Source organism: Chanodichthys erythropterus, chromosome 11, assembly GCF_024489055.1.
Source record: "Chanodichthys erythropterus isolate Z2021 chromosome 11, ASM2448905v1, whole genome shotgun sequence".
Lineage (NCBI taxonomy): Eukaryota > Metazoa > Chordata > Actinopteri > Cypriniformes > Xenocyprididae > Chanodichthys > Chanodichthys erythropterus.
The window spans coordinates 57,444,077-57,470,238 of record NC_090231.1 but is presented as its reverse complement, the minus strand read 5'-3'; the positions used below and the strand labels follow the sequence as shown (position 1 = coordinate 57,470,238).

At 36.4% G+C, this 26,162-nt stretch overlaps 2 protein-coding genes across 7 annotated transcripts in view; one reads left to right on the top strand and one right to left on the bottom strand.

Annotated features, from left to right (window-relative positions):
• The window catches only part of csnk2a2a (casein kinase 2, alpha prime polypeptide a), a 28,159-nt gene extending 6,696 nt beyond the window's left edge, over nucleotides 1-21,463 (top strand). For 2 of the 3 annotated variants that reach the window (XM_067400197.1, XM_067400196.1), the window contains 8 exons: nucleotides 2,559-2,618; nucleotides 2,701-2,784; nucleotides 4,741-4,851; nucleotides 5,001-5,102; nucleotides 5,193-5,293; nucleotides 5,817-5,965; nucleotides 8,178-8,265; nucleotides 8,368-8,872. In XM_067400197.1, coding sequence (XP_067256298.1) covers nucleotides 2,559-2,618; nucleotides 2,701-2,784; nucleotides 4,741-4,851; nucleotides 5,001-5,102; nucleotides 5,193-5,293; nucleotides 5,817-5,965; nucleotides 8,178-8,251 — 681 coding nt within the window. In that variant the 3' untranslated portion in view covers nucleotides 8,252-8,265; nucleotides 8,368-8,872. Of the gene's footprint in view, nucleotides 1-2,558; nucleotides 2,619-2,700; nucleotides 2,785-4,740; nucleotides 4,852-5,000; nucleotides 5,103-5,192; nucleotides 5,294-5,816; nucleotides 5,966-8,177; nucleotides 8,266-8,367; nucleotides 8,873-21,327 lie in introns of those variants that run through there. The other variant, XM_067400198.1, reaches the window with a different exon arrangement.
• kiaa0895l lies at nucleotides 10,090-25,288 on the bottom strand. Of its 4 annotated transcripts, none has more exons than XM_067400193.1 (7): nucleotides 25,139-25,288; nucleotides 20,902-21,664; nucleotides 18,744-18,887; nucleotides 18,526-18,658; nucleotides 16,548-16,853; nucleotides 13,649-13,746; nucleotides 10,090-13,552 (listed from the first exon to the last, which is right to left on the bottom strand). In XM_067400193.1, exons 2-7 carry the CDS (start codon nucleotides 21,625-21,627, stop codon nucleotides 13,391-13,393), a joined length of 1,569 nt encoding a protein of 522 aa, XP_067256294.1. In that variant the 5' UTR covers nucleotides 21,628-21,664; nucleotides 25,139-25,288; the 3' UTR covers nucleotides 10,090-13,390. The 4 variants fall into 4 exon arrangements, with proteins under 4 accessions (XP_067256294.1, XP_067256295.1, XP_067256296.1 ...); XM_067400194.1 differs by lacking the exon at nucleotides 25,139-25,288 and adding an exon at nucleotides 24,962-25,132; XM_067400195.1 differs by lacking the exon at nucleotides 20,902-21,664.
• Between the last annotated feature and the right edge of the window lie 874 nt (nucleotides 25,289-26,162).

Sequence of the window (26,162 nt, the reverse complement as noted above, 5' to 3'; positions counted from 1 at the left end):
CAGAAAATGCAAGTATGGATGTGCATTAATTAATAACGGATTAATAACAGATTAATAATCTGTTTGCTGAAAATGTGGCTTTCGTAGGGCAGTGTATATCACGACCTTATGTCCGCTTTAAAGCATTCTCTGTGACGGCCGGAAAAACGTGACATAAATGGCAGTGTGCATTGTTTTTTTTTTTTGCCAAGTTAAAAAAAGTCTGATACAGTAAGAAGTGCTCAAAATTTAGGGCAGTGCATCATATTTCAAGGACTTATGTCAATTTTAACGAATTTAAATTTGTGGTGGCCAAGAAATCGTACTGGGAAATGGGCTCAAGTGTGTGTATTGTCATAATGCCACGTTTAAAGGTTCATGAAAAAACATTGACACAGTAAAAATGATAATTTAGTGCACGCGTTACAATTTCCGGTTTGTGTATACTATAACCTATTGTGCGCATGCGAAAGTCTGTATATTTTTATTTTTGCAAAGGTCTATGGAGTCAAATTAATGCCTTTAAAGTTTTGCAAACAAAAATAATAAATTGCAAAATAAAATAAAGTAGTGCAAAAATAAAAATATAATCAATTACAAAGATCAATGACAGCTGTAATCCTATTTTATCTTTGCCACATATTTTTCATGCTCAAACCTACTAAATCATTTGTAACGCTCATTTTATTCTGCGTTTCAGTCAAGCGTGCGCTTACGATACCGCTTTTCTTTTGCGCTGCACTTTTCTGTGCGGATCTCTTTATGGCACTGGTTTGACGTGGGGGTGGAGTCAAGAAACGGGGGCACGCCCCCGCGAAATACATTGGAAGGGAACGTAATCGGCGACAGGTGAAATAATTCTTTGACATGGTGAAAAATAATGCATGGTGTGTTTTTGTTGGTTTGTTTAGCATATGTTGTCACCGATTACGACTCCCTCCAATGCATTTCTTATAGTAATATGACCCGTTGCGCTCTGTCTCACTGCCTGTATCCACTTTTGTGTCCTTAAACATTCGTTTTTTGGGGTCGACTGCTTATAAAAACGTATTTCTGTTTTTTTTTAGCTTGTTAGCTGTACACCTTGTCACACAGCAGCTTTTAGGCATTGTTCTGTTTATTGTAATGCGTCAGAAAAGACAAGGCGGCAGCCTCACGCAATACAAAGTCAATGGAGACGGTTGGATTGTTTGTCCCCCGGTGGGCGTGGTTTTCAGATTATAATAAATGCGCTCTGTCTCTATGCTTGATCTGATCTGGGTAGCGTTTCCCAAAAGCATTGTAAGCCTAAGTTGATCGTAGCTCCATTGGTTTCCAAAAGCTTATGATGCTTTTGGGAAACGCTGCCCTGTTCTGTTGCAATCTGCGTCTCCTGCCGATGACGTGTTTCGCGGGGGCGTGCCCCCGTTTCTTGACTCCACCCCCACGTCAAACCAGTGCCATAAAGAGATCCGCACAGAACAGTGCAGCGCAAAAGAAAACCGGTATCGTAAGCGCACGCTTGACTGAAACGCAGAATAAAATGAGCGTTGCAAATGATTTAGTAGGTTTGAGCATGAAAAATATGTGGCAAAGATAAAATAGGATTACAGCTGTCATTGATTTTTGTAATTGATTATATTTTTATTTTTGCACTACTTTATTTTATTTTGCAATTTATTATTTTTGTTTGCAAAACTTATTTTTTTTCCACTCAATATTTTATTTTCCTTTGCAATTCTTTATTTTTGTTTGCAAAACATTTTTTTATAGCTCAATTCTTTTTTGTGTTTTACAAAACTTTTTTTTTGTGCAAAACTTTAAGGCATTAATTTGACTCCATAAAGGTCCCTTTTGGGGCTCCGTACACCAGTGCATAATTGCAGTTTTGTGGAAAAGAGAAACATAAGTTGCATTTTATTATTGCATTCTGAAATAATGTATAATAAACATAGCTGATGTTGTTTCTGTGACACTAGTGGCACCAATGCTAGGACTGATTTATTTTTTTGCGCATTTTTGTGCATACTCTCTTTTGTGTGCTTGACGATAAAAGCACAGTATGACCGTTTCGCCACTACAGGTCACTTACTCAAATCAATAACAGGCGTAGTTTGATGAAGCTGTAAATGAGCGTGGAATCATGGGAGGTGTCATCTTCACCTCCACAGGTGACGGAAAGCGATCCGACGGAAATCAAGTTCATGGATGAGCCAATATATTAAAGTTTTATTAAGTTACTGTGGTATGAAGCAGGGCGATGCCGAAAGCCGCAGGACATTTTATGTTGCTGTTTTTATTATGCTTATATTCCTCTGCTGCTCTTTTTGTTTTGTTTATTTTATGATCAAAGTTTTATGATTACTGTTACTACAGATAAAGCTCTTTCTGATTATGCTGTGTTAGCCACTTGACAAAATAGTGTTGCGTCTGAGGCATTGTACAAACATGTTACTCATGGTAAATGAGATTCGAATAAGACTAACCGTGTTGAGCTATATAACAATCACTAGTTTTCTGTCTGTAAAGGTATGCAAACAGTTGCTCACCTGTCTGAATGGGCCATCTAATGTCTCACATGATGTTGTTCTGATTTGTAGGATCTCTACCAGAGACTAACAGACTTTGATATCCGGTTTTACTTGTATGAACTTCTTAAGGTGAGCATGCTGAAATAAGATTACACTTTCGTGTATTTTCAACAGGAGAGTGTGTTTATGCATGTGCTTTGTCTCTTCGCAGGCACTGGATTACTCTCATAGCATGGGCATCATGCATCGGGACGTCAAACCTCACAATGTCATGATAGACCACCAAATGAGAAAGGTGAAGTCCGTTACCAGCATTGTGCATTTGTTAGGGGTTTAGCGCTGAAACCTTATTGTAATTGTTAAAATTTCCATGGATCAGCATTCTCCCCTAAATGTGATCAGGCAGCGCAAAACTGTAAGTCATAGACACTTAATTTTAGTACTAACATCACCAAGGCTTGCCCCGACCGGCCTGATGGTGGCGCTACAGCGGTCAAAACGGCTCATAACTCCTAAACCGTTAGGCGTAAGTGTATTATTATGTTGGAATCCTTGGCTTTGTTATTCTGGTGAAATTTTCTGGTATTTTGAATTTTTTGAAAAACCTATGTTTACGAACTCGCTGTAGGTTTTTTTTTTTTGAGTCTCTGGAGCAGTGTTAATTTTGTTGACGAATTCTTTTCGTCATAATTTTTTTCCTGGTCATTATTGTTATTTTAAATAATAAACCATATTTAATTTAATTTCTATTTAATTCACAGTAAACTACAGTATCTTGTCACAGGAAGGAAAGACTAAGAACATTATTTGACACATTATTCAATATATTTTACAAGTATAAGGGTTAGCCTATTATAGTTAAGTAAACCCTAAAAAAATCTTCACTGCTGTATATAAAAATGTAAACGTATTTTCTTTCATCTAGTTTCCAAGCTTTAGCTTAACCTCATGTATTAAACTAACAAAAACAAAAACAAAAAACTATATTGACATTTAAAAGCAAAAACTAAAAAACATAAACACCAAATATTACTAAAACTTTACTTGCGATAGCTAGTTAAAAGTACAATTGGTTGTCTTAAGTGAACAGAAACATGTTCTGAATGTTTGGAGAATATCCGATGTATATCAGTGTATTGGATCTGTGTATTGTTAGAGAAATGCTTGATTTAACTAAATTAGAATTTAGTCGTCTAAATCTACTGTTGATTTAGTCGACTAAAACTAGACTAAAACTAAAACAATTTCCGATGACTGAAATGTGACTAAAACTAAATGGCATTTTAGTCAAAAGACTGTGACTAAAACTAAATCAAAATTTGCTGTCAAAATTAACACTGCTATGGAGTCAATAAATATATATATATAAAAAAAGTTGAAATTTCGATTCACAGTCTCTAAGGGCAGCCAAACTGTTCAAGTGGGTGGAGCCATTTTTACTAAAATGGTTATAATTCGTGAACGGAATGAGATATTTTGACCAAACTTGGTACACATATGTAAGACCTCATTGTGTGGTCATGTAAAAAAGGATGCGGTGACTGGCCACTTGGTGGCGCTATAACAGGAAAAAAATTTGAAAATGGCTATAGCTACTTCACTGTTAGTCCGATTGACTTGATAATTGGCATGCAGTGTCTTTGTCCAAGGTGCCATGACTGTTTATGAGGACATTGCGTGTATCAAAAAACATATCTGCTATCAGACAAGGTTAACGAAGGCTGACCGGAATGAAACTCGCTGGGCCTGTGAGAAAATAGAAAGAAATCAGCCACCGAGGGGCGCCTTCCTGTTTTTCACAAGCGTAAATGATTATGCATCGAGCGATTTTTCGCACACGCCCACGATGTTTGTACCACATGGTAGAACTCCTCATTCTGAGCAGCTTTGCCACTAGGAATACTGCTGTCCATCGAATCGATTATTAAATATTGGAGTTTTTTAAAAAAAAAAACAACTTTGGTGATATAGTCATAGGTTTTTGGCTCAAAGACTGTTAAAAAGCTTTATAAACCATATATTTGCTGTGGTAAATTGGCTGTAATTGGTCTTTTCTATCTATGAGCGAAATGGTTAGAGGCTTGATAATTAAAACACTACCTTTTTACGCATGTGCTTATAGGCCTTAAAGCGCTTGAACCCCGATAATTGTTGCTCGCAGCTGTATTTTTGGATGTGCTGATTGTGAATGACTGCTGATCAATGTTGGTGAACTGATGCAAATTTGTGTCTTTATTTGTACACGATGTAGTTGCGACTTATAGATTGGGGTCTTGCTGAGTTCTACCACCCTGCGCAGGAATACAACGTAAGGGTCGCTTCAAGATCATATAAGGGACCAGAGCTGCTGGTTGACTATCAGGTATGTTGTGTGTTTAGCTATGTTAAATCAAAGACTTATACAAAGATGGTGCACTCATATTACCATGAATTGGAGAAAGTGTGGTGTGGGTTAACTTATTCCCACATTACCACCAGACATGGCAGTTAAATCTACAAAATGATTTGCAGATGTATGACTACAGTCTGGACATGTGGAGCTTGGGCTGCATGTTAGCCAGTATGATCTTCCAGAAAGAGCCATTTTTCCATGGTCAAGACAACTATGACCAGGTATGACTTGTCATTCTTCTATGGAAACAATTGCGACATGTAGTCTTAAACCGTGCAGCATGCTAACTAACAGAAGAATCTTTGCTACAGTTGGTCAGAATTGCCAAGGTTCTCGGAACAGAAGAGCTATTCAGCTACCTGAACAAGTATCACATCGAGCTGGACACACGTTTCAAAGATCTGCTTGGCCAGTGAGTCTGTTAGTTATTCACAGCCATTTTCACATCAGCCTCATTTTGAGGTTCTTCGAGTTGTTAGTGTTGCACATAGAAATTTTGACTTCTGCAATAACCACTAGTTTCGTTATGATGATCGGCAATCAGTCAGATGGCTGATATTATAAACAATCTTGTTTTGCTTGCTTTAGAAAAAAATCTGTTTACGCTAAAGCTTCAATCTAGAATTTGATTAAGTGAGCTACACATAATGTTTAATGAAGTTTTGTTCATGCATCAACTGAAAACAGCATGGACTAAACAGCATGAAGATTGACTATAAATAGTTAGATGTTGTAGCTTATCCATGTTGTGTGCTAGTTTTGACCCTTACACTGTCAAAACGTCACCATTTTGGTCAATGATTTCGACCGTCCAAGTATTTATTTAGCTGAATATTTTTGGATGCCATCACTAATGGCAGACTGAGATACACACAGATATATATTGACTTTTAATCGCTGGACTGTTTTAATTTTGAAATCGCCACCATTTTCAGGCAGACGCGCAAGCGCTGGGAGAACTTTGTTCAGCCAGAGAATCAGCACTTGGTGAGTCCAGAAGCTCTGGATTTGCTGGATAAACTCCTGCGTTATGATCATCAACAGAGACTGACTGCCCAAGAGGCCATGGAGCACCCCTACTTTTGTGAGCCATCTTTCTTTCTTGACTGTTATTTATTCATTTCTCAAGTTATTTCTAATTGGAGATTAAATGTGATTAATCGGTTAGTTTTTTAAATCGATTGACAGCACTAATATACATGTATCCCACAATAAGTAAAATCACACACTCTAGGAAATTGTTTTTCTGCATTCATTAGTCATATTAATCATACTGAGACCATTTTTAGACTTAAAGAAAAATACATTTTTAAAAATGCTACCAAAATGCAGCGGTTGGACAATGAAAGTAAAACACCTGGTTCTATTCGTATGGTATAAGGCCTCCTTTTACGGCATCAATTCATCTTGGTGAATGACAGATACAAGTCCTTCACAGCAGCCAGAGGGATTCTGAGTCATTCCTCTTCCAGAACAGTTTCCAGGTCACTATGATGCTGGTGGAGGAAAACGTTTTCTAACTCACTCCTCCAAAAGTGGCTCAAAAAATATTTATATCTGGTGACTGTGCAGGCCATGGGAGATGTTCAACTTCACTTTCATGTTCATCAAACCATTCTGTCACAAGTCTTGCTGTGTGTATTGGTGCATTATCATGCTGATGAACGACACCACTTCAACCATAAATATTGACTCCCGACGAACAGTTTTGGTGGAAACGTGAGAGTCGAGGTGTGTTTTTAATTCTGCAGGGTACAATGTTTGAACCGTTAGGCCCTCCAGAATGGTTCGGTAGCCTTTGGCAGTGATATGCCCATTAAGCACAGTAGGGAATGCTATGATATTGCAGCCCAAAACCATCACTGATCCACACTGGGCAGCAACTGTCCCACTGTTAAGCCTCTTTGGGGCTTCTCCACACCGTAACTCCCACGGATGTGGGAAAACAGTGAAGGTGGACTCATCAGAGAACAATATGTTTCACATTGTCTACAGCCTAAGCACTGTCAGCAGACTCGCCACCAACATTTGGCATGGCACGAGTGACCAAAGGTTTGGTTATTGCAGCCCAACCATAAAATATATTGACTCCCGACGAACAGTTTTGGTGGAAACGTGAGGGTCGAGGTGTGTTTTTAATTCTGCAGTGATTTGGGCAGTTGTGGTTTTTTGGATACGATCCGGGATAGTACCTGGTCATCCCTTTCAGACAGCTTCCTCTTGCCTCGACAGTTGCTCCTGTTGGATGATGTTCGTCATTCTGTACTCGCGCACCAACAAATTGTCCTCTTTTGAACTCTTAGATGTCTCCCATTATGCTGTGTGGATTGCAGTATTTTATGTACAGCTGTCACACTGCTCTTAAGGCCGTTCACACCAAGAACAATAACTATAATGATAACTATATTAGCGTCCATACCAATGAACGATAACGGCCTGTTTATTTTAAGCTCACGCACTGCGGTTTCCAAGTGTGGACAGCATGTTTTTGCTGTTCTTGTTGCATTTACACGGCTTGAACCAGCAGATGTCCTCAGCATGCTATGTTTGGAGTGAATAGCTAGTGTAATCGATCTAATCTAACAGTGAATTTAGCTGACAAAGTCAATATAGTGGAATAAAAACGCCTAGTCTTTTTCACTGCAACTTCAAAGGAGGCAAGACAATGTTGTCGAAACTAGTGCTGGATACTTGAGGTAATTTTATTTTACACTGTTTTCTAGCCTGGCATAATGATCTCATCATTAATACTTCTCAATATTTATACAGAGGGTATGACTGATTGTTTTCCAAATATACATTTTCTTTAAAGTATCTTTGAAAAGGGGGTTTGATTGTCAAAGAGTGGTCGCTTTTTCTGGATCTTGGCGATTTAACTTCTGTCGTCTGCCATTTTAAATGCACAAGCCTTTGAATTCGAATGGATTGTAATTGGCTGTCAGTGTTTTATCATTCAACAGCTGGAAAAAATTGTTCTGAAAGTGATCCCAACAATATCGTTTCTCTATATCGGTATAGCTGTGATGTGGACGGTGCTATTCTTTTATATTTAGAATGATTTCTAGAACTATTTATTCCTCGTTATCTTTATAGTTATCGTTCTTGGTGTGATCGGGCCTTTACTTAACTTTACTAATCAGTGAAGATTGGCCACTAGGCCGAGCATATATAGGCGTGCAACCTCCAACACTATATTGGCCAAGTGTTTCAGTTTCATCGTCCAACCCCTGTATATCACCTATATATCCCTAGTTTTAGTATTCTAGTCTCATAAAGACGTTGACATTCTTCTATAGATCCTGTACTGAAGGGACAACCTCTGTCAAACTCAGAAGGCGCTCTGGCAATAAGCAGCTCAACCACAACATGATGGGCTAAAAGCAGGTAAGAATGTCATTGTATTTTGGACTGTTATGCAACACGTTTTTTTATTTTTTTTATTTTATTATATAAATATCATTCATTAATTTCAAATCTTTCTTCTAGGAAAACCTTTTTACCTCAACATGTCGTGCAGAGACATGCTGCCTTTCAGGTGTGAAGCTTCAGTTTACTGGAGCAAGAAGTTATTAAGCAACACAAGACTTGTACAGAATGAACACAACGGGCTGTAGTCCTTCTCCTACATTCACTTTGTATTAGTGCTGCTTGCCATCGTTATCTAGGTACCAAACTGGTGTTTTTTCCCCCATCTCCCCCCTTTTTAAGTTGGACATCTCCATTTCATTTTTGGAACGACACTGAATTAAGCTATAATATTATGAGAGGGAAAGAATGCCTGCTCTTTCCCCATGATTCTCAGGCTGTAGATGATTGATGGAGGCTCCCGATCCTGGTTGCATTATGTACTGGAAGATTGTGTTGTTCAATGACTTGCCCTGCTGATATGAGCTCAGATTATAAACTATAGTATTGTCAGGTATGGAGGCTTTACTGCAATTTATTGAAAATAAGATATATTAAATGAAACTGTTTTTAATCAGTCTGACATGTTTTTACCCACCATTTTCATAGTATGTTTGAGTTGGTGATCATCAGATGTGAATGATTACCTGAAAGGCAATTATGCTTTTCTTCCGGGAACGAACACGACTCAATATTCCTCATTTAATTGACCATATGCACGGTTAGGTTTCTTTCTGGTTTTCTTAAGCCAGCTTGGGCATTTCTGGTGAACTGTTAGCTGTCATTCTGCACTCGCTGTACATTGACACAAAACTATCAATGTTTGACTTTTTAATGTTGTATTTATATTTTAATGCAGTTTTCACACTTGCCTAATTTGCCAATAATACAGTTTAATTGATTGCAATAAATAAGCCAATGGGAACGTTTGAATAAGAAACGCAGTGTTTGTAATTAGACACGCACATGCAACATTTTTCCAGCACTTCAAATGTAATTGACCAAAAACATTATTTGTTCATCCTTCTGAGACTGTCCTCATTTATAAAACTGAAGATTTCAAGATGAAGGAAATCCAACATTTGATAGAAAATACTTCTATTTAAAAGTAAAAAACACATTAATTACCACTATAACCATCAGACGGCGGCAGAGGAGCTTTTATTGGTTCATGTTAGCCATTTCCTGTAACAGTTTTTCACTCAGTTTCACTTTTGAATAAATATAAAATCGCTAGGTTTAAAAATACATTTTGTCAAGGTGAAGTATGACGTACTCACAAAACATTTTATTCAATGAATCTAACTAAAGTGCACAATAAATCTTTACAGTATGTTGATGCTTTTTTTCACACGAATGTGTGAAAACTGATGGTCAATTGAATTTTGCTGAGGAGGAACACTGAGATGCGTCCATTTTTTTTAATGTCATCTTATATTTTAATAACTACGTTAATGTTAGGCCAGACTATTTAAGTGACTATTCTGATTATAAACTAGGTATTAAACTATTGATGTTGTTAAAGCTACCTCAGGATACTGAAGATGCCAACACAACAAGTGACATTTTACCCCGAGTTTTTCAGCTGGCTTATTTTACTGTGGAAGAACGTTCTGTGCATATGGTCAATTCCTGCCCAAGGCATACGCAAAATAAAAGGGGCGGGGCCTGGTTGAGTTAGTTGAAACTCGTGGTTATGGTAAGGGGCATGGCATTTTGCAAACATGCTCAAAGCACATCATGACACACTGGTCCAGCCGACCAATCAAAACACATGACAGGAACTAAACAGGGTGTGTTTCCTAAAAGCAACTAAGGTCTTGCCAACTATGGTCGCAAGTTCCATCGTTATTAGCATAGTTCAACGAGTCAGTGTTTCCCGAAACCATAGTCCCAATAAACATTCTCAAATAGCGTCACAAAGTTGTGTGCTTGCAACTACAGCTCTCGACTTGTGGTTAGAAGCATAGTTTCTAGTTTGCAAGACGTGGACTTAATGCATCTTGAGAAAAATAAGTGAGCTGACATTCAGAATTTCTAAAACATAATTTTATTTGTCTTTTAGTTTGTCAAGAGATTTAAAGCACCATTTTTGAAGAGTGTCCTAGGATGCCATGTTCATAATTCATAGCAAATAACTGGCATTAATTTGATCTCGGACAGATTCATTAAAAGACGTTATTACTCCACCACCTGCGTGACATCATTAACCAACATTGTTGAATGACAAATTTGCGACCAGTGTTGGGCAAAGTTACTTTTTAAAAGTAATGCATTACAATATATTATTACTCCCTAAAAAAAGTAACTAATTGAGTTACTTTTTATGGAAATTAATGTTACATTACTTTTATGTTACTATCTGGGCTGTTTGTTTGTTTGTTTTAGAACAACAAAAAAGTTCTATTTTGTGGCAAATGTAAAGGCTCTTTCACTCCAGAAGTGAAGCGCATAAGCCTCAGGCTGAAGGAAATGCAAATTCACACCTGTACAGTAGAGGGCGCACCTCAAACAAGCCTTTCAGCTGTGCTGCCATTCTGGAATACAGAAAAATAGGACTCAGGAAAGGTAAACGAGTAAATGTTTGCTCACATTTAGTCTAGAATAACCATCATATTTACACAGCGCACACAATGCCTCCGCACTTTTTCCTGATTTCTCTCAACATGGGGACAGAAGAGATTATGTAACTTGCATTACTTGTAATGCGCTACCCCCAACACTTTGCGACGATACAGTTTCAGGAAACAGTCATGACTAACTTGTTGATTTCTTCAATAATGCATCGTACTATGGTAGTTAAATGGCAAGATACGTCATTGGTCATTGTATGGGAAACGCAACCGTGAGTTTTACTGACACTCTGGAAAGAGCTGCAACAATGCCAATTATGTGAAAAGCGTTATTTTTTTTTACATTTAAGCATGAATACCTATTCTAATAGACCTCAAAATCAAAACTTGATGAGATGGTCAAAATTGAATCATGTTGTGCTTTGGAATTTTTCAGAAATTCAGCACTCATAGACAATGATTCTAGGGACTTCAGTGTATAATTTTAATAACATAACAGCAACTTATTGTGAAATGTGCAATATTCGTGCAGTACTGACAATGATGATAAATACAAATGGATATGTAATTTCAAGCATAAAACATGTAGCTATGATGTGACACATGAGTTTTGAACCCATATAAGGCACATCCACATGACCTCCCATTTTTCTTCCTGAGTCCGTCGCAATCTTAATATGCACAGTGAGGAAGCTGGCCAGCTGGACTGCTTTAAACAGGTACGAAAGGCAGAGTCTCCTACAAAGGTGTCACATCACATTAGCACAGGTAATGAAGACCACCAAGGGTGCTCTCAGAAGAACACTGATTATCTTTAGATACAATAGTAGCATTTCATTAGCCCTGATTAGAAATAAAAACTGCCAAAGGAGGCAGTTGTGTTCGTTAATGCCATCTTTATTCAAAAAGAGATTTCTAATGAAAGTTTTGTGGAACTGAGTCAGCCTTGGTGTCTTATTGCATTGCTTGCTATAGGCCTACTAAGTTGAGAAAAAAAAAGGCATTTGCTACTGTGTATAAAGCTAATACCACAGAACATTCAGTGCTTAACGTGAATACAAGAGGTAAACAAATAATAAATACATAAATAAGAGAAATTCACTAGTAGAACCCAACAGGCTTGTAGGTTCATGTGTGAATTCCCATATAAATACTGTCGGGGAGTTTTAATTGATTTAGTGCTGATATAGTTATGCCTTGTGTGTAATAGTATCTAGCTAGCATGATAGTATGTGTCCATTACATTATGAGTGCAGTTAAAATGCTACATGACCATCTTTTAGCTTCTCACGAGTATGGCGGCGTTCGGAATGGAATACTAGTGTACTGCATACCATCTAGTATATTAAAACAGTATGCAATGCAATAGTATACTACTAGGTGTTTTGTATGACACTCTCTACATTGTATGTTTAAATCAGCACATAACATCCCATTGACAACTCTGAAATTGATTACTTTTTTGCATTTGCATTGTCCTATTTTGTTCAGTTTGATCAACTTGTGAATTAAGAACAAAATGACGGTTTAGTCATAACACTGAAAACTGAGGGTCAAGTCAAGCCCATTGCATTACAGTACTGCACATTTTGGTATAACAACATCCTTCATGTACTCCATGCATTCAGAAAATTTGTATACTGTGCACAGTAGAGCTGCGCAATTAATTGTCAAAAGATCTAGATTCAAATGCACAATTCGGCTGTGTCCATTAAACCTTTGACAACAGTCTTTTCAACCACATAGTATCATTATTTCTGACTTACAGTAATTAAAATTATCACAGAAGTACTGGGTTAAAAGTTTATAGGTCAGATATAAACACTGATGTCTACTGATGAAGCGATCAAAATCACTTTTTGAAATCACTGTAACTTGATTCATATAAAGATTGTATCAATTACACCATTACACCAGTAGGTGGCGATAAGTGACTGTTAAAAAATGCATTTGTCATTGAATTATTAATTCAAGAGATTTGTTCAAAAACACTGATTCATCCAATAATGAAACAGGGCTTTATGTGTGAGTCATTGAATCATTCATTCAACCAGATTTAAAAAAAAAAAAAAAAAAAATTTTTGTTGTTTCTTTTTAGAAACAAAAAATTGTGATTATCAATTTTTTTCAGAATCATGCAGGTCTAGTGCACAGTATACTACAAAAATAGTACGAGTACGGTAGTATGCTATTCCGAACATACCTTAGGTTTGCAAGAATCCAAACATGTCTTTCATGCCTGAAATTCATATGTTTTTACAAAACAGACAATCATTGTATTTGTAAACAGACTTACTGAGTAATATGGCACTTGATGTAGCAAATTACTACATCAATCATTGGACACAACCATGCTGTATGTTTTTATGGATGATGATCATCATGGATCACGTTTTCATGATGCCATACCATCCAAAATTATATCAATCGTGTTTTAAAAATCCCAGTTTTGCAGACACTTTTTTTATCTGGGAAAACCTGAAAAAAATGATTTTGGAACAATGCGTTTAAATGGTAGCTGACCCATGTCTTCATGGAATAAGCTCTTGCAGCTCCGCGTCGCTCAGTTCATTCACCGTGACGATGTGGTCGAGGTGTTGAAGATAACGTTCTTCATCCTGCATGAAGTGAGGAATCCTGGTTCTGCGTAGAACAGCCAAATGACGAAGTCTCTCCACATCTTCATATGAAACCTAAAAAAAGAAATTACATAAAGTGGTATGTATATATATATTTTTAAAAGGATAGTTTCACCAATATTCCATTAAAAACGCATAAATAGGACCTGCCTTTCCAAGAGCGGTTAATGTCTTAAAATCAATGTTCCTCCTGTGGCGTAAAATCCTTAAAATTCCATCAAGGTAGACCTGATCTTTACTAAAGCAACCTGTACACACACATATGCAAAAACATAAACATTACAAATATATAGAGGCAATATGAAACCAGACGACAAGAGAAAACATTGCTATCACATTTTAGCACATTGTTAGCATGTCTTGACCATGTTTTAACACATTGATAGCATTATGTTAATAGCATGTTTTACACATTGCTAAAATGTTTCCAACATGGTTTATCACATTGCTACGATGTTGCCGCACAATGCTAACATGTTTAATGTGTTGTTAGCATGTTGTTAACATGTTATAACACATTTTTTAGGATGGTTTAACATGTTGATAGCAAGTTTTACCAAGTTAACATGCTAACATGTTTTAGTATGTTACTAACATGTTTTATTACTTTGCTAACACAATTTTTAACATGTTATCATGCTGCCATAATCACATTGCTAGCATATTTTAACACATTGTTAGCAAGTCTATAGCATATTTTGACACATTGATAGCATGTTTTAACATGTTAATAGCATGTTTTACACATTGCTACATGTTTCTAACATGTTTCAGCACAATGCTAACATGTTTAATGTGTTGTCAGCATATTGCATATTGTTAACATGTTTTAACATATTTGCTAGAATGTTTTAAAAGAGTGCTATCATGGATTAACATGCTGATAGTGAGTTTTACCATGTTAACACACTGCTAACATGTTTTATCAACCTACTTTGCTAACTCCACTGTTGACATGTTTTAACATGTTATCATGTTGCTAGAATCTTCTAACACATTGTTAGCAAGTCCCTAGAATATTTTGGCACATTGATAGCATGTTTTAACATGTTAATAGCATGTTTTACTCATTGTTAAAATGTTAACATGGTTCACAATGGTAACATGTTTAATGTGTTGTTAACACGTTACTAACATGTTTTAGCACATTTGCTAGGATGTTTTAACCATGTTGTTAAAACACTGCTAACATGTTTTAACATGTTATCAGCATGTTTTATTACTTTGTTAACATCATTGTTAACATCATTGTTAACATGTTATGTTAGAATCTTTTAACACATTGCTATCATGTTTTAACATGTTAATAGCATGTTTTACACATAGCTAAAAGGTTTTTAACATGGTTTATCACATTGATACCATGTTGCAGCACATTGCTAACATGTTTAATGTGTTGTTAGCATTTTGTTAACATGTTATAACACATTTGTTAGGATGTTGATAGCAAGTTTTACCATGTTAACATGCTGGTAACATGTTTTAGTATGTTACTAACATGTTTTATTACTTTGCTAACACAGTTTTTAACATGTTATCATGCTGCCATAATCACATTGCTAGCATATTTTAACACATTGTTAGCAAGTCTATAGCATATTTTGACACATTGAGAGCATGTTTTAACATGTTAATAGCAAGTTTTACACATTGCTACATGTTTCTAACATGTTTCAGCACAATGTTAACATGTTTAATGTGGTGTTAGCATATAACATATTGTTAACATGTTTTAACATTTGCTAGGATGTTTTAAACAGTGCTATCATGTATTAACATGCTGATAGTGAGTTTTACCATGTTAACACACTGCTAACATGTTTTATTAACCTACTTTGCTTACACCACTGTTGACATGTTTTAACATGTTATGTTGCTACAATCTTTTAACATATTGTTAGCATGTTAGCATGGCACATCGATAGCATGTTTTAACATGTTAATAGCATATTTTACTTGTTAAAATGTTTCTAACATGGTTCACAATGCTAACATGTTTAATGTGTTGTTAACATGTTACTAACATGTTTTAACACATTTGCTAGGATGTTTTAACCATGTTGTTAAAACACTGCTAACATGTAAACATGTTATGTTATAATCTGTTAACACATTGCTACCATGTTTTAACATGTTAATATCATGTTTTTTACATTGCTAAAATGTTTCTAACATGGTTTATTCACAATTTTACCATGTTTCTAACATGTTGCAACACAATGCTAACATGTTTAACATGTTGTTAGAATGTTGCTAACATGTTTTAGCACATTTGCAAAGATGTTTTAACAGTACTATCATGTTTTACCATGTTTTAACATGTTATTAGCATGTTTTATTAACCTACTTTGCTAGCACCACTGTTAACATGATTTAATGTTAGAATATTTTAACATATTGCTAGCTTATTTTAACACATTGTTAGCATGTCTCTAACATATTTTGGCACATTGATAGCATGTTTTAACATTTTAATAGCATGTTTTACTCAATGCTACAATGTTTTTAACATGGTTTATCACATTGCTACCATGTTTCTATCACAATTTAACACAATTCTATTTCTTTTACCATTTTTTTTAACACGTTGCAAACATGTTTTAGCATGTTTTATTACTTTGCTAGCACGACTGTTAACATCTTTTAACATTATGCTGCTAGAATCTAACACATTGCTACCATGTTTTAACATGTTGATGCCTAACCTTAACATGTTCAACATTTCGCTAATGCACAGTTTTATTGTTGCTAGCATATTTGAACACATTGCAAGCTTTCTAACATTTTTGCCACATTGCGTTAACATGTTTCAACATGTTAGCATGTTATTAGCATGTCTTGGCACATTGCTAGCATATGTTGCTGACATGTTTTAGCAGTTGCTAGTATGTTTTAACATGTTTCAGACAGGGTGCGCCTCAGTCGACTCTCTAGTTCATTAGTCGATGCTATAGTTTGGTAGGCTTTGTTAGTGATAGATATATAGATAGTAGATCAGCCAACATAATAATATTGCATTTCTCAGTTCTATTCTTAGCGATTAGCTCACCTGGTTTTGAGGTATCTGTTTGTCCTCGTTTGGCGCGCAGGCAGTATTCCCAACGCACAGCAGGATCTTGGACAAAGCGAGCAATATGGCTGAACAGTTGGCTGAAGCTCATGTTTGTGGCATGGTATACAGTATAGTATAGCAGAGCGGCTCGCCACAGGAAGGGCTGTTTCCGTAGCAACACACTGTGAAGACTAGCAAGCCCCTCTTCAGTAGGATTAGCTGGTTTCAGTCCAAATTGCTTTCTCCCAACAGAAGTGGCCCATGGCTGCATGCTGTTGTTCACACCCCGTAAGTAATGTGTGCCTGGGAGTGAAAGTCAAAAAAATTGTTGGAAGAGCAGGTTTGTAGACAAAAGACTATAAGATTAACAATGAAAAATCACTAATTACCAATTAGATCCAACCAGAAGAATGTCAATGCAATATTTCTTGTCTAGCATGATCATCAGCTTTAGACTGTGTCCAAACTGCATGTGACCCAACAGAAACAAGAGCTTTGTCTGTCTACACTGAAGGCAAATATGCTGCTCAATGTGACACAATGACAGCCAATCAGAATATAACTGATATTTAATATACTATAGAGTGCAGCAGGTATTTTTGTAGGCCAAAAACCGGAAATGGTTCCATCGTCCTTAAAGTCAATGGGTTTTTACTGAAATAAGATCTGCAGTTAATACAAGCCCAATATATTTTCATGTTTTATTTTACAACATAAAATACATCAGTGATACTCCCTTGCAGTGTTGCCAAGTGGGATACTTTTACACTGTTGCCGCAGGTTGTTTTTCATGTCCGCGGGTTGAATCGACCCCAAATAACGTGATATTTACTATGGGACCCCCCCGAAATGTGATTGGACTAGTTTTGGGCTAGTTTTGAGGAGCAATTGGGCAGGTTTTGTTGTGAAAACCTGGCAACCCTGCTCCCTTGTGAGCTTTTACTTGTCTTGAACAAGGCGATAACTACAGGTTTTGATAAAATATTAATTGCTGCAGTCTATTTAAAATGTTTAATTTATTAGAATGAAATAAATAATGAAATGATTCAATGACTTGAGTATAAAGACTTCACTTGTTTCCTTACTGGATGAATCAGTGTATTTGAATGAATCTCTTGAATCAATGATTCAATGACTCACTAATAAAGACGTCACTAGTTTAGTTACTGGATGAATTAGCGTTTTTAAACGAATCTCTTGAATCAATGATTCAATGACATACATTTTTTAACAGTCACTTGTCTCCACCTACTGGTGATGTATGAATGATGTAATCGATAAAATATTTAAAGTGAAAAGTTAAACTGTGATTTACTCTATTTTGATTGCTACCATAGACATCAGTGTTTATATCCGAACTATAAACGTTTATCCCAATACTTCTGTGATAATTTGAATTATTGTAAGACAGAAATAATGATACTGTGTGGTTGAAAAGACTCTGTGAAGCTGTTTCATACCTATACATGACAACTGCTCTATCTGGGACAAAACACAGATCTAAATGTTTGTGGTGATAGTCCTTGTCAAATGTTTAATAGACTGAATTGTTGTCTTTTAGGAATAAGAACATGTGGGTGTTTGAAACAAGATTGCGATCTTTTAAGGATTAATTGTGCAGCTCTACTTCTGCCGATTGAATTTAGGGTTCAAAATATAAAAAAGTCATGTTCATTTGTGAAAATTATGATAAACACAACATGTAAGAATCCTGAACTTTTGTCGGTATCAGAGTTTTTTATTGCAATAATCCAAAAGTGAGTTGAAAAACCCAATTAGTATTTTCTCAAGGGAACCAAGATGATGCTAAATTCTGGGTTGGCCTACAAAATTACATCAAAATAGCCCTCTATTGTGTCAAGCAGGATTTTGGACCAATTAGATTTCACTGTGGATGGGACTACCTAGCACAACACAACAGCAATATAAATGAGAAATGACTGAAAAAATGTCCTGTTTCGGTTAAAGTTCATACCAATCTCATGTCTAAGCATGCCCTCAAGCCAGTGTTGGCGTGCTCCTGACAAGTTAATAGTTAGTGTTGGTCGACAACTCTCCACCATCATTACTGCCTGGGACAGAAGCTCATCGGAGAGACTTACAACCACCTGTTGACAGAATCGGAAATTACTATTCCTTTGATATTTGGCAGGATGATAATACACAAGCACTTAAACTCAGATATCCACACACCTCACCGACACAGCCCTCCTTCTGTAGGTACTTGCGTGTTGCTGCCCACACTTGACTCTTCGGTAGCAAGTTGCCTCCAGTGACCTCTTCAAAGTTTTCATAAGTCTCATATTTTCTCAACACACACTCCATAATTCCAACTGCCTAGAAAAAGGGATGAGGTAAGACAAATTGCAATAGTTTAAAGACTTAACCAGCATTATGGCTGTGTTCCAAAACCTAGCAAGCTGCCAATGTAAGCAACATTTCAAGCCCTTGTAATTGTGTTCACAACGTGAGGAGGAAAGGGGAGAAATCCATATTTTGCACGGTAAGCAACTGCTGTTAATTTACAGCCTATTTTCAACACTGATCTACTGCATTTAGTGGTGCATTCAAATCATCCTGGGAAGTTTATTTTTACAAGTTGGGAAGTCATGTTTACAACATCAAGTAAGTCACTTTCATCGGAATAAGATGGTGGTGTACCTTCTCTTAATTAACTACACAAAAATTCAACAAGGTTTTTAAACTCTACTTCCAGAAAATGAAGAACAAATAATATGCATCAGGTTTGTTTTGCTTTTTAATGTTTTTAATTAATTTATGAAGCCACAGTAAACTTTATTCTTACATATTATATTGTTATATTAGAATACTATTATATTTTGCACAGGCAATTAGATTATATTGTTGTAAATAAAAAAGCCTGACAATGTTACTGTTAAATAACTATAGCATTGTGGTTTTCCACCACATTTGCCCCCAACTCGTAAAAATCAGGGCTTAATGAAAATATCGAGCTTCTCACTTGTATTTACGACTTTGTGGTGGTGTTCATGTGCGTTCAGCTCGTAACCGTATGTATTACAGTTTAATACTGAAGTATGTAATGCATTGTGGGCTAGTGTAGTGCATTTGAAGAAATAGCACAATGGCGCTGAACTGGAGTTTCACAGGAGTACAAAGACTTCGCCTATCCGTGTTTGCGGCGCTCGTGAGGAATATGAGTGGAAAAAAAGAAGAAAACTAATCAAAGCGGAGAGGAGAGAGGACTTTGAGTGCAATCTTTTAAAACAGGACCGGTGAATGGTAAGAGGCAACTGAAACTGAAAAAGCTGCACCTGAAACAAACTTGTTTGCGGCACTATGGAAGCTTGTTTTTGCCACTGAATAATATATGCGCCACCCGCATCTCTTGAATCAGTGATTCAATGACTCACTCATAAAGATGTCACTTGTTTCGGTACTGGATGAATTAGCATTTTTGAACAAATAAAAAACATTTTTAACAGTCACTTGTCACCACCTACTGGTGCATCTATGTAACTGAAACAATCTTTATTTATCGCGACACTATAGAAGCTTGTTTTCGCCAGTGAATAAAAAATAAAAAAGGGAAGTGCGACTTTCGAACCCGCCTCCCATGCTGGAGATGCCGGTATCCCGCTCGGAGCGGCTCGAGTAGGACCGGTTACATTTGGTGCCATGACCCGGATGGCAGTGAGGTTTCGGGGGCGAGTGTAACGGAAGAAACGAAAGGTTGGGGGGAAGAAATAACTAAATAAAAAATAAATTTGTTCTTAAACATTATTGATTCTTAAACTTTTAAAACACAATTTTGTTTGACTGTATAAGTTATGTAACAGAGTTTGAATTTGTTTACTTTTCAGCACTTTTTCCTTACCCGCATACATATGTACACATTGTTTTTACTCTTACCTATATTTTTGTCCATTTTGAGTCACTTTTGCCTATTACTTTTACTGTAGTAATTTCCTGTGTGATTTCAATTCCCAACCTATTTTGGGGTTCCCTTTTTGACCCAGAGCTTTGTTGCCAAATGACCCAAATTGGGTTGTTTTTAACTCACCGTTTTTTAGAGTGTATTGTAAACTGAAACAATTCCAAGTGTAGTGAATCTAGTGATATATGAAGCTCTGAATCATTTTCAAACCAAGCAGATTTCTCTTGGTCAGCGCTGCTGGTTCATGTGATCAACTTGAGCGAGATCTGCATGGGGAACATTTTCATCCTCACGCAAAACACCTATTGGAATGAACAGCGTTTGCAGAGCAACGATAATTGAGACCGCACCTTTAGAAGGCAGTTGCCTACGGAGGCGGTTCACTAGATTTTGGAACAGAGCCAATATGTGTTATTTCGACATAAAATATACCTGGGACAGAAAGAGACCAGAGCCCTCTCTGTATTTCTCCAAAACACTGATGGGCTCTGGGGAAGCGTACTCAAACTGGGGCTCATACTGATAGTTAGACTGAAAAAAGGCCTGACGCTCCTGTTCCAGGTTTGTGGGACGAAGAGCCACAAGCAGGCACGGCCCACGAGGTGTTGAAGGCGAAGGAAGGGGTGCGATACCTCTGGCAATATGTGGCAAGGAGGTTGCAGGTCTCATTTGACCCCTGCCAGCACGTGGGGGTGTTGTGGAGTTCATCGTGCATGTGCTCTCACTCCGTCGAAGCCAGTTTCCTGGCCCTAAACTAAGACTCGTCAGGCTTCGCACGGGCGGAGAAGGGCCACCGCTACGCCACGGTGGCTTCTGCACTGGCTGCGTTGCTCTAATTCGCTGTGGTTTTATTTCCAGACTAAGAGGCCTTCGACATGGTGGCTGTTTGGAAGGTTCCCCTGGCTGCGCAGTTTCTCCTTTATTACTACCTTCCGTCTTCTGGAGCCTTCGCTGAACCTGGGAGCCGCCATCCCATGTGCTACAAGGCTGTGGCCCATTGTGGGTGGATCTGTCTCTTTGGGTGATGCTGCTGGTCCTGGCTCTGACTGGTTTGGGTTTCTCTGTGCTGGGCTCTGGTTCTAACATTTCTGAGACGTTCTTTGCGAGCCCTCCTCCATTAGCCTGCTCCATGCAGTTCTCACCCAGATCCAGCACCATTGCCACATCCACACCTCTGTCCACCAATGCTGCACTCCTGAAGAGAAAAACATACCTCCACTTCCTGATTCAGCAGTACCAAGGGTGTAAACGCCATAAACTCTAAAAAATGCTGGGTTATTTCAACCCATGATTGGGTCAAATATGGACAAACCCACACTCTTAAAAAATGTTGGGTTAAAAACAACCCAAGTTGGGTTGAAAATGGACAAACCCAGCAGTTGGGTTAAATGTTTGCCCAACTTGGGGTGTGTTTCCCAAAAGCATCATTACTTACATAGTTCAGTGATTTGGTGTTTCCCGAAACCATCGTTCAAACGGACATTTGCAAACTAGTATGGTTTGAGCGACAGCTCTCGAGCTGTGGTTAGAAACATAGTTTCTTGTTTTTATGACATGTGGACTTAATAAATCGTTATCTTGAGCAAAATAAGCAAGCTGACATTAAGTACAATGTATATCTTTTATTTCGAATATATAAAAAAGTCATTTATATATTTTAGTTTGTCAAGAGATTTAAAGCACCGTTTTTGAAGAGTGCGCATGTGCGTACATGATCTAGTACGTAAGAACAAGCATTTGATTTAATCTGGAAATAAAGCAAAATAACTGAGGAAAATGAGAATTAGTCCTCTAATTTCTCAAAAAAATCTAGCATTAATTCAATCTCAAACACATTCATTTAAAGAAGTTATTACTCACCACCTGCGTGACGTCATTCACCAACGTGGCTGAACGACAAGTTTGCGACAATACGGTTTCGGGAAACGGTCGTGACTAGCTAGTTGATTTGTTCAACGATGCATCCTACTATGGTAGTTCAGCATCGAGTTACATCGTTGTTTGGGAAACGCACCCATGCTGGGTAGTTTTATTCTCAACTCAACTATTCATTAAAATTACTGTATTGCTTGCTTAAAATGAACCCAAAATATGTTGGAAAATAGCATTAATTAATATGTTTACTAAATGAACATTTATTAATGTTCAAAATTAATAATTCATCAATAACATTTATTAAATTACTTATTAATAAATGTTCACCTTTTGATTATTATTGTTGTCTCTAGTAATTATGTGTCTGATTTTTAATTTCCAACCTATTTTGGGTTCATTTTAAGCCAGACATACAGTCATTTTTAAACAATAGTTGAGTTAAATAAAACTGCCCAGCACGTTGGTCAAACATTTAACCCAACCACTGGGTTTGTCCATTTTCAACCCAACTTGGGTTGTTTTTAACCCAGCATTTTTTAGAGTGCAGCAGATGGGTATAAAAATTTAAAGCAATGGTTGGGTTTGTACATATTTGACCCAAACATGGGTTGAAACAACCCAGCATCTAAAAAATGTACACAACTGCCAAATTTTCTATAAATTGTAATCATTATGATCACAACTTGTAATAACTGCTTTAATGAGCTCATTGTTTCTGCCTAAATGAATACATGATGTTAGCTAACTGCATGATTTGTATTGTTCATTTCTGAACATATGGATATTAATTAGACACAGTCAACTTTAAATTGTAATGTACAAACATGCATTTTCTGTAAAGTTGTTTGAAAAGATATATATTGTAAAAGCGATATACAAATAAATGTGAATAGAATTTAATATTTGATATTCTTGCTGCACTCTATTATGCACTTCTCTGTTTATTTTTAGGATGACAAAAAGTTTAAAGGTTACATTTTTAGGCTAGTCTGAGTGGTCTAACAGCGCTAGTCAATGTCAAAATGATTCAGATAGCCAATCAAATCAAATAAGGAAGTTTTTAAAAGTTGCACTGTCAAAACGCAGTTCCCACATGCACATCTTAATTATACCACGTGAGTGAAAGTACAACCTATGAAAGCTTGTTTCCGCCATGGAATAAAACAATTTAAAAGATAATTACGACTCGTCATCTCACAATTTTGACCTTTTTTTTCTCACAATTGTGCGTTTACATCACGCAATTCTGACTGATTTTCTCAGAATTGTGATATAAATTCGCAATTATGAGAAAAAAAAATCAGAATTGTGAGAAAAAGTTAGTTAATAAAGTCCAATTCTGAAGAAAAAAACTGTTTATATCTCACAATTCTGACTTTATAACTCGCAATTGTGAGTTTGTAACACTTTAGTTTAGGATCCAATTCTCTATTAACTAGTTGCTTATTATCATGTATATTACTAGGATATTGGCTGTTTATTACTACTTATAAAGCACATATTAATGCCTTATTCTGAATAACCATATTCTACATCCTATAATCCTACCCAATGCCTAAACTTAACAACTATCTTACTAACTATTAATAAGCAGTATTTAAGAGTTTATTGAGGCAAAAGTTAATAGTGAGAACTGGACCCTAAACTAAAGTGAGTTTATATCTCGCAATTCTGATAAAAGAAGTCAGAATTGTGAGATAAAAAGTCGCAATTACCTTTTTTTTATTTTATTTTTTTATTCAGTGGCGAAAATTTCAAGCTTCCATAACAACCCGATATGTATTAATAATAAAATAAAAAAAAATCAACTAAACATTTGCAACAATTACATATGCAGAAAGCTCATACCTTGTGCTTAAAATGACCCTTAAATGCAAAACAATCAACCTTATTAGGGATAGTAAAGATGGAGAAACTTTCCAAAAGCAAAGTTTTAAGTTGTAATTACAGGAAACAGTATATTCACAGTTTGTGGAAATACAATTTAAATACAATTAGACATTTAAATGTTAAATAATTTTTTGTTGTTTATATACTATTTTTCAAAGTTTTATTTTTGGTGACTTGTATTAAAACTAATGAATTAAATCAATATATGCATCATAATAATTGCTAATTATAATAACTGTATTATAATTAACTGTTAAACTTGTATTGTCCCTGTTTTTTTAACTCATAGATAATAACTGCTTATCAGAAACTTCAGAAATCTGGTCTCTGTATGCTATACTCCATCTAAAAGAGCATTTGGCTGATTTTTATTTTTACGTATACATGCAGTTTTTATAACCTAGATAATAATAATATAGACACTGCATTGAAAATTTGTACAAAGAATGCTATAAAGGAGTGAAATTAACTGTTTCCCCCTTCCTAGTCAAATCTAAAAAAGTCTGATTTGACACTGTGTAATCTTTCTCAAGCACCGGAATACTTTCTTGCTATTGGACAATTAAAATAAATTATACAGGGAACGTTATGCTTTTTAAAATTCTATTTTCTTTACATTTATTTTGTTGGCATGCAAGAGAATGTATTCCGTTAGCACTGATTTATGCACTGTGTTTTAAAAGCTCTGGTTTAGTGCATGTTGGAAACAAAACAATAACAAACTTACCTTGTGATAGAGATTCTATTTCTGGCTAGTTTTAAAAGGAATACATCGAAGTCTATTGCTTAACGAATATTATTTCAGTGCATAATAGATGCATGACATCAACGGCTCTGACAATAACACTGTCGATTCACAGCGAAAGAGGCATTTAAAGCAGTATAAAAGACACAACACACATACCACGCAGCGCTTCTTTACAGGCAAATAAATAAACTTCAGTTCATATTGAAATTCCGCCCATAATATCAGCTTCAGCTCTTCAACTTCAGTTCAGTAGTTCAAACCACTGATATGGAGGAATAACGGAACAGGACGCCGGGAATATGGGAGTTTAGGATGGCTGGGATTACGTTGCAGCAAATGACGCGCTGGCGCATCTGAATGACCTGTTCACGTCGCGACGATGCGCGGCGCTGTCAGTGAGCGTGAGCACGTAGGGGAGACTTGATTTGTGTGTTTTTTGTCAGTAAATGTTTCTCAGAGTTGATTTATTGTTAGAAGTCAGTTTCTGTGAAACATACACATACATCTGCTGAACATTTACAAAGGCATTGACCAAGAAGAAACCAGCTAATAAACAAGCTGACTCAAAAGGGGGGCATGTTGGCACCAGATGATTAATGAAAATCTCTTTTGTGAAGTTATTTCAAACAATGATGAAACACAAAGACATCAAACCATAGTAAATGAACACAGTTCCGCCTTTCAGTTTAAAATTTACCTATAGTTGACTCTAGCCTGAATGTATGTTTTTATTGTTCATTTATTTACCCAACATGTTAAGGGGGAAAAAACATCCAAAACAAAATAGTAGTTTCAGATAGTTATTTATTTTTTGTATTTGTAACCAGAATCTGAAACTGCAGCTTATAAGCATGAGTAAAATAACATTAGTATATCATAAGTCAAGTCATCTTCATTTATATAGCGCTTTTCACAATACATATTGCCTCAAAGCAGCTTCACAGTGACAGGAAAATTATCGAGCTATAGTTCGGTTTTGATTGAATCCGTTGTAAAAATGGTTAATTATTACTTTAGGGGACGCTTAAATGACACCTTTCCTACTGAAAAAAATAATACCTTTAATGCACTCATGCCGTTCATTTACATGTTTAGTCTATAAGTTTGCGTGTTTGATCTATGCGAACTGGAATAATTTGATATTTTATCTATACATAGGGAAAGAAAAGGGAAGGAGGCC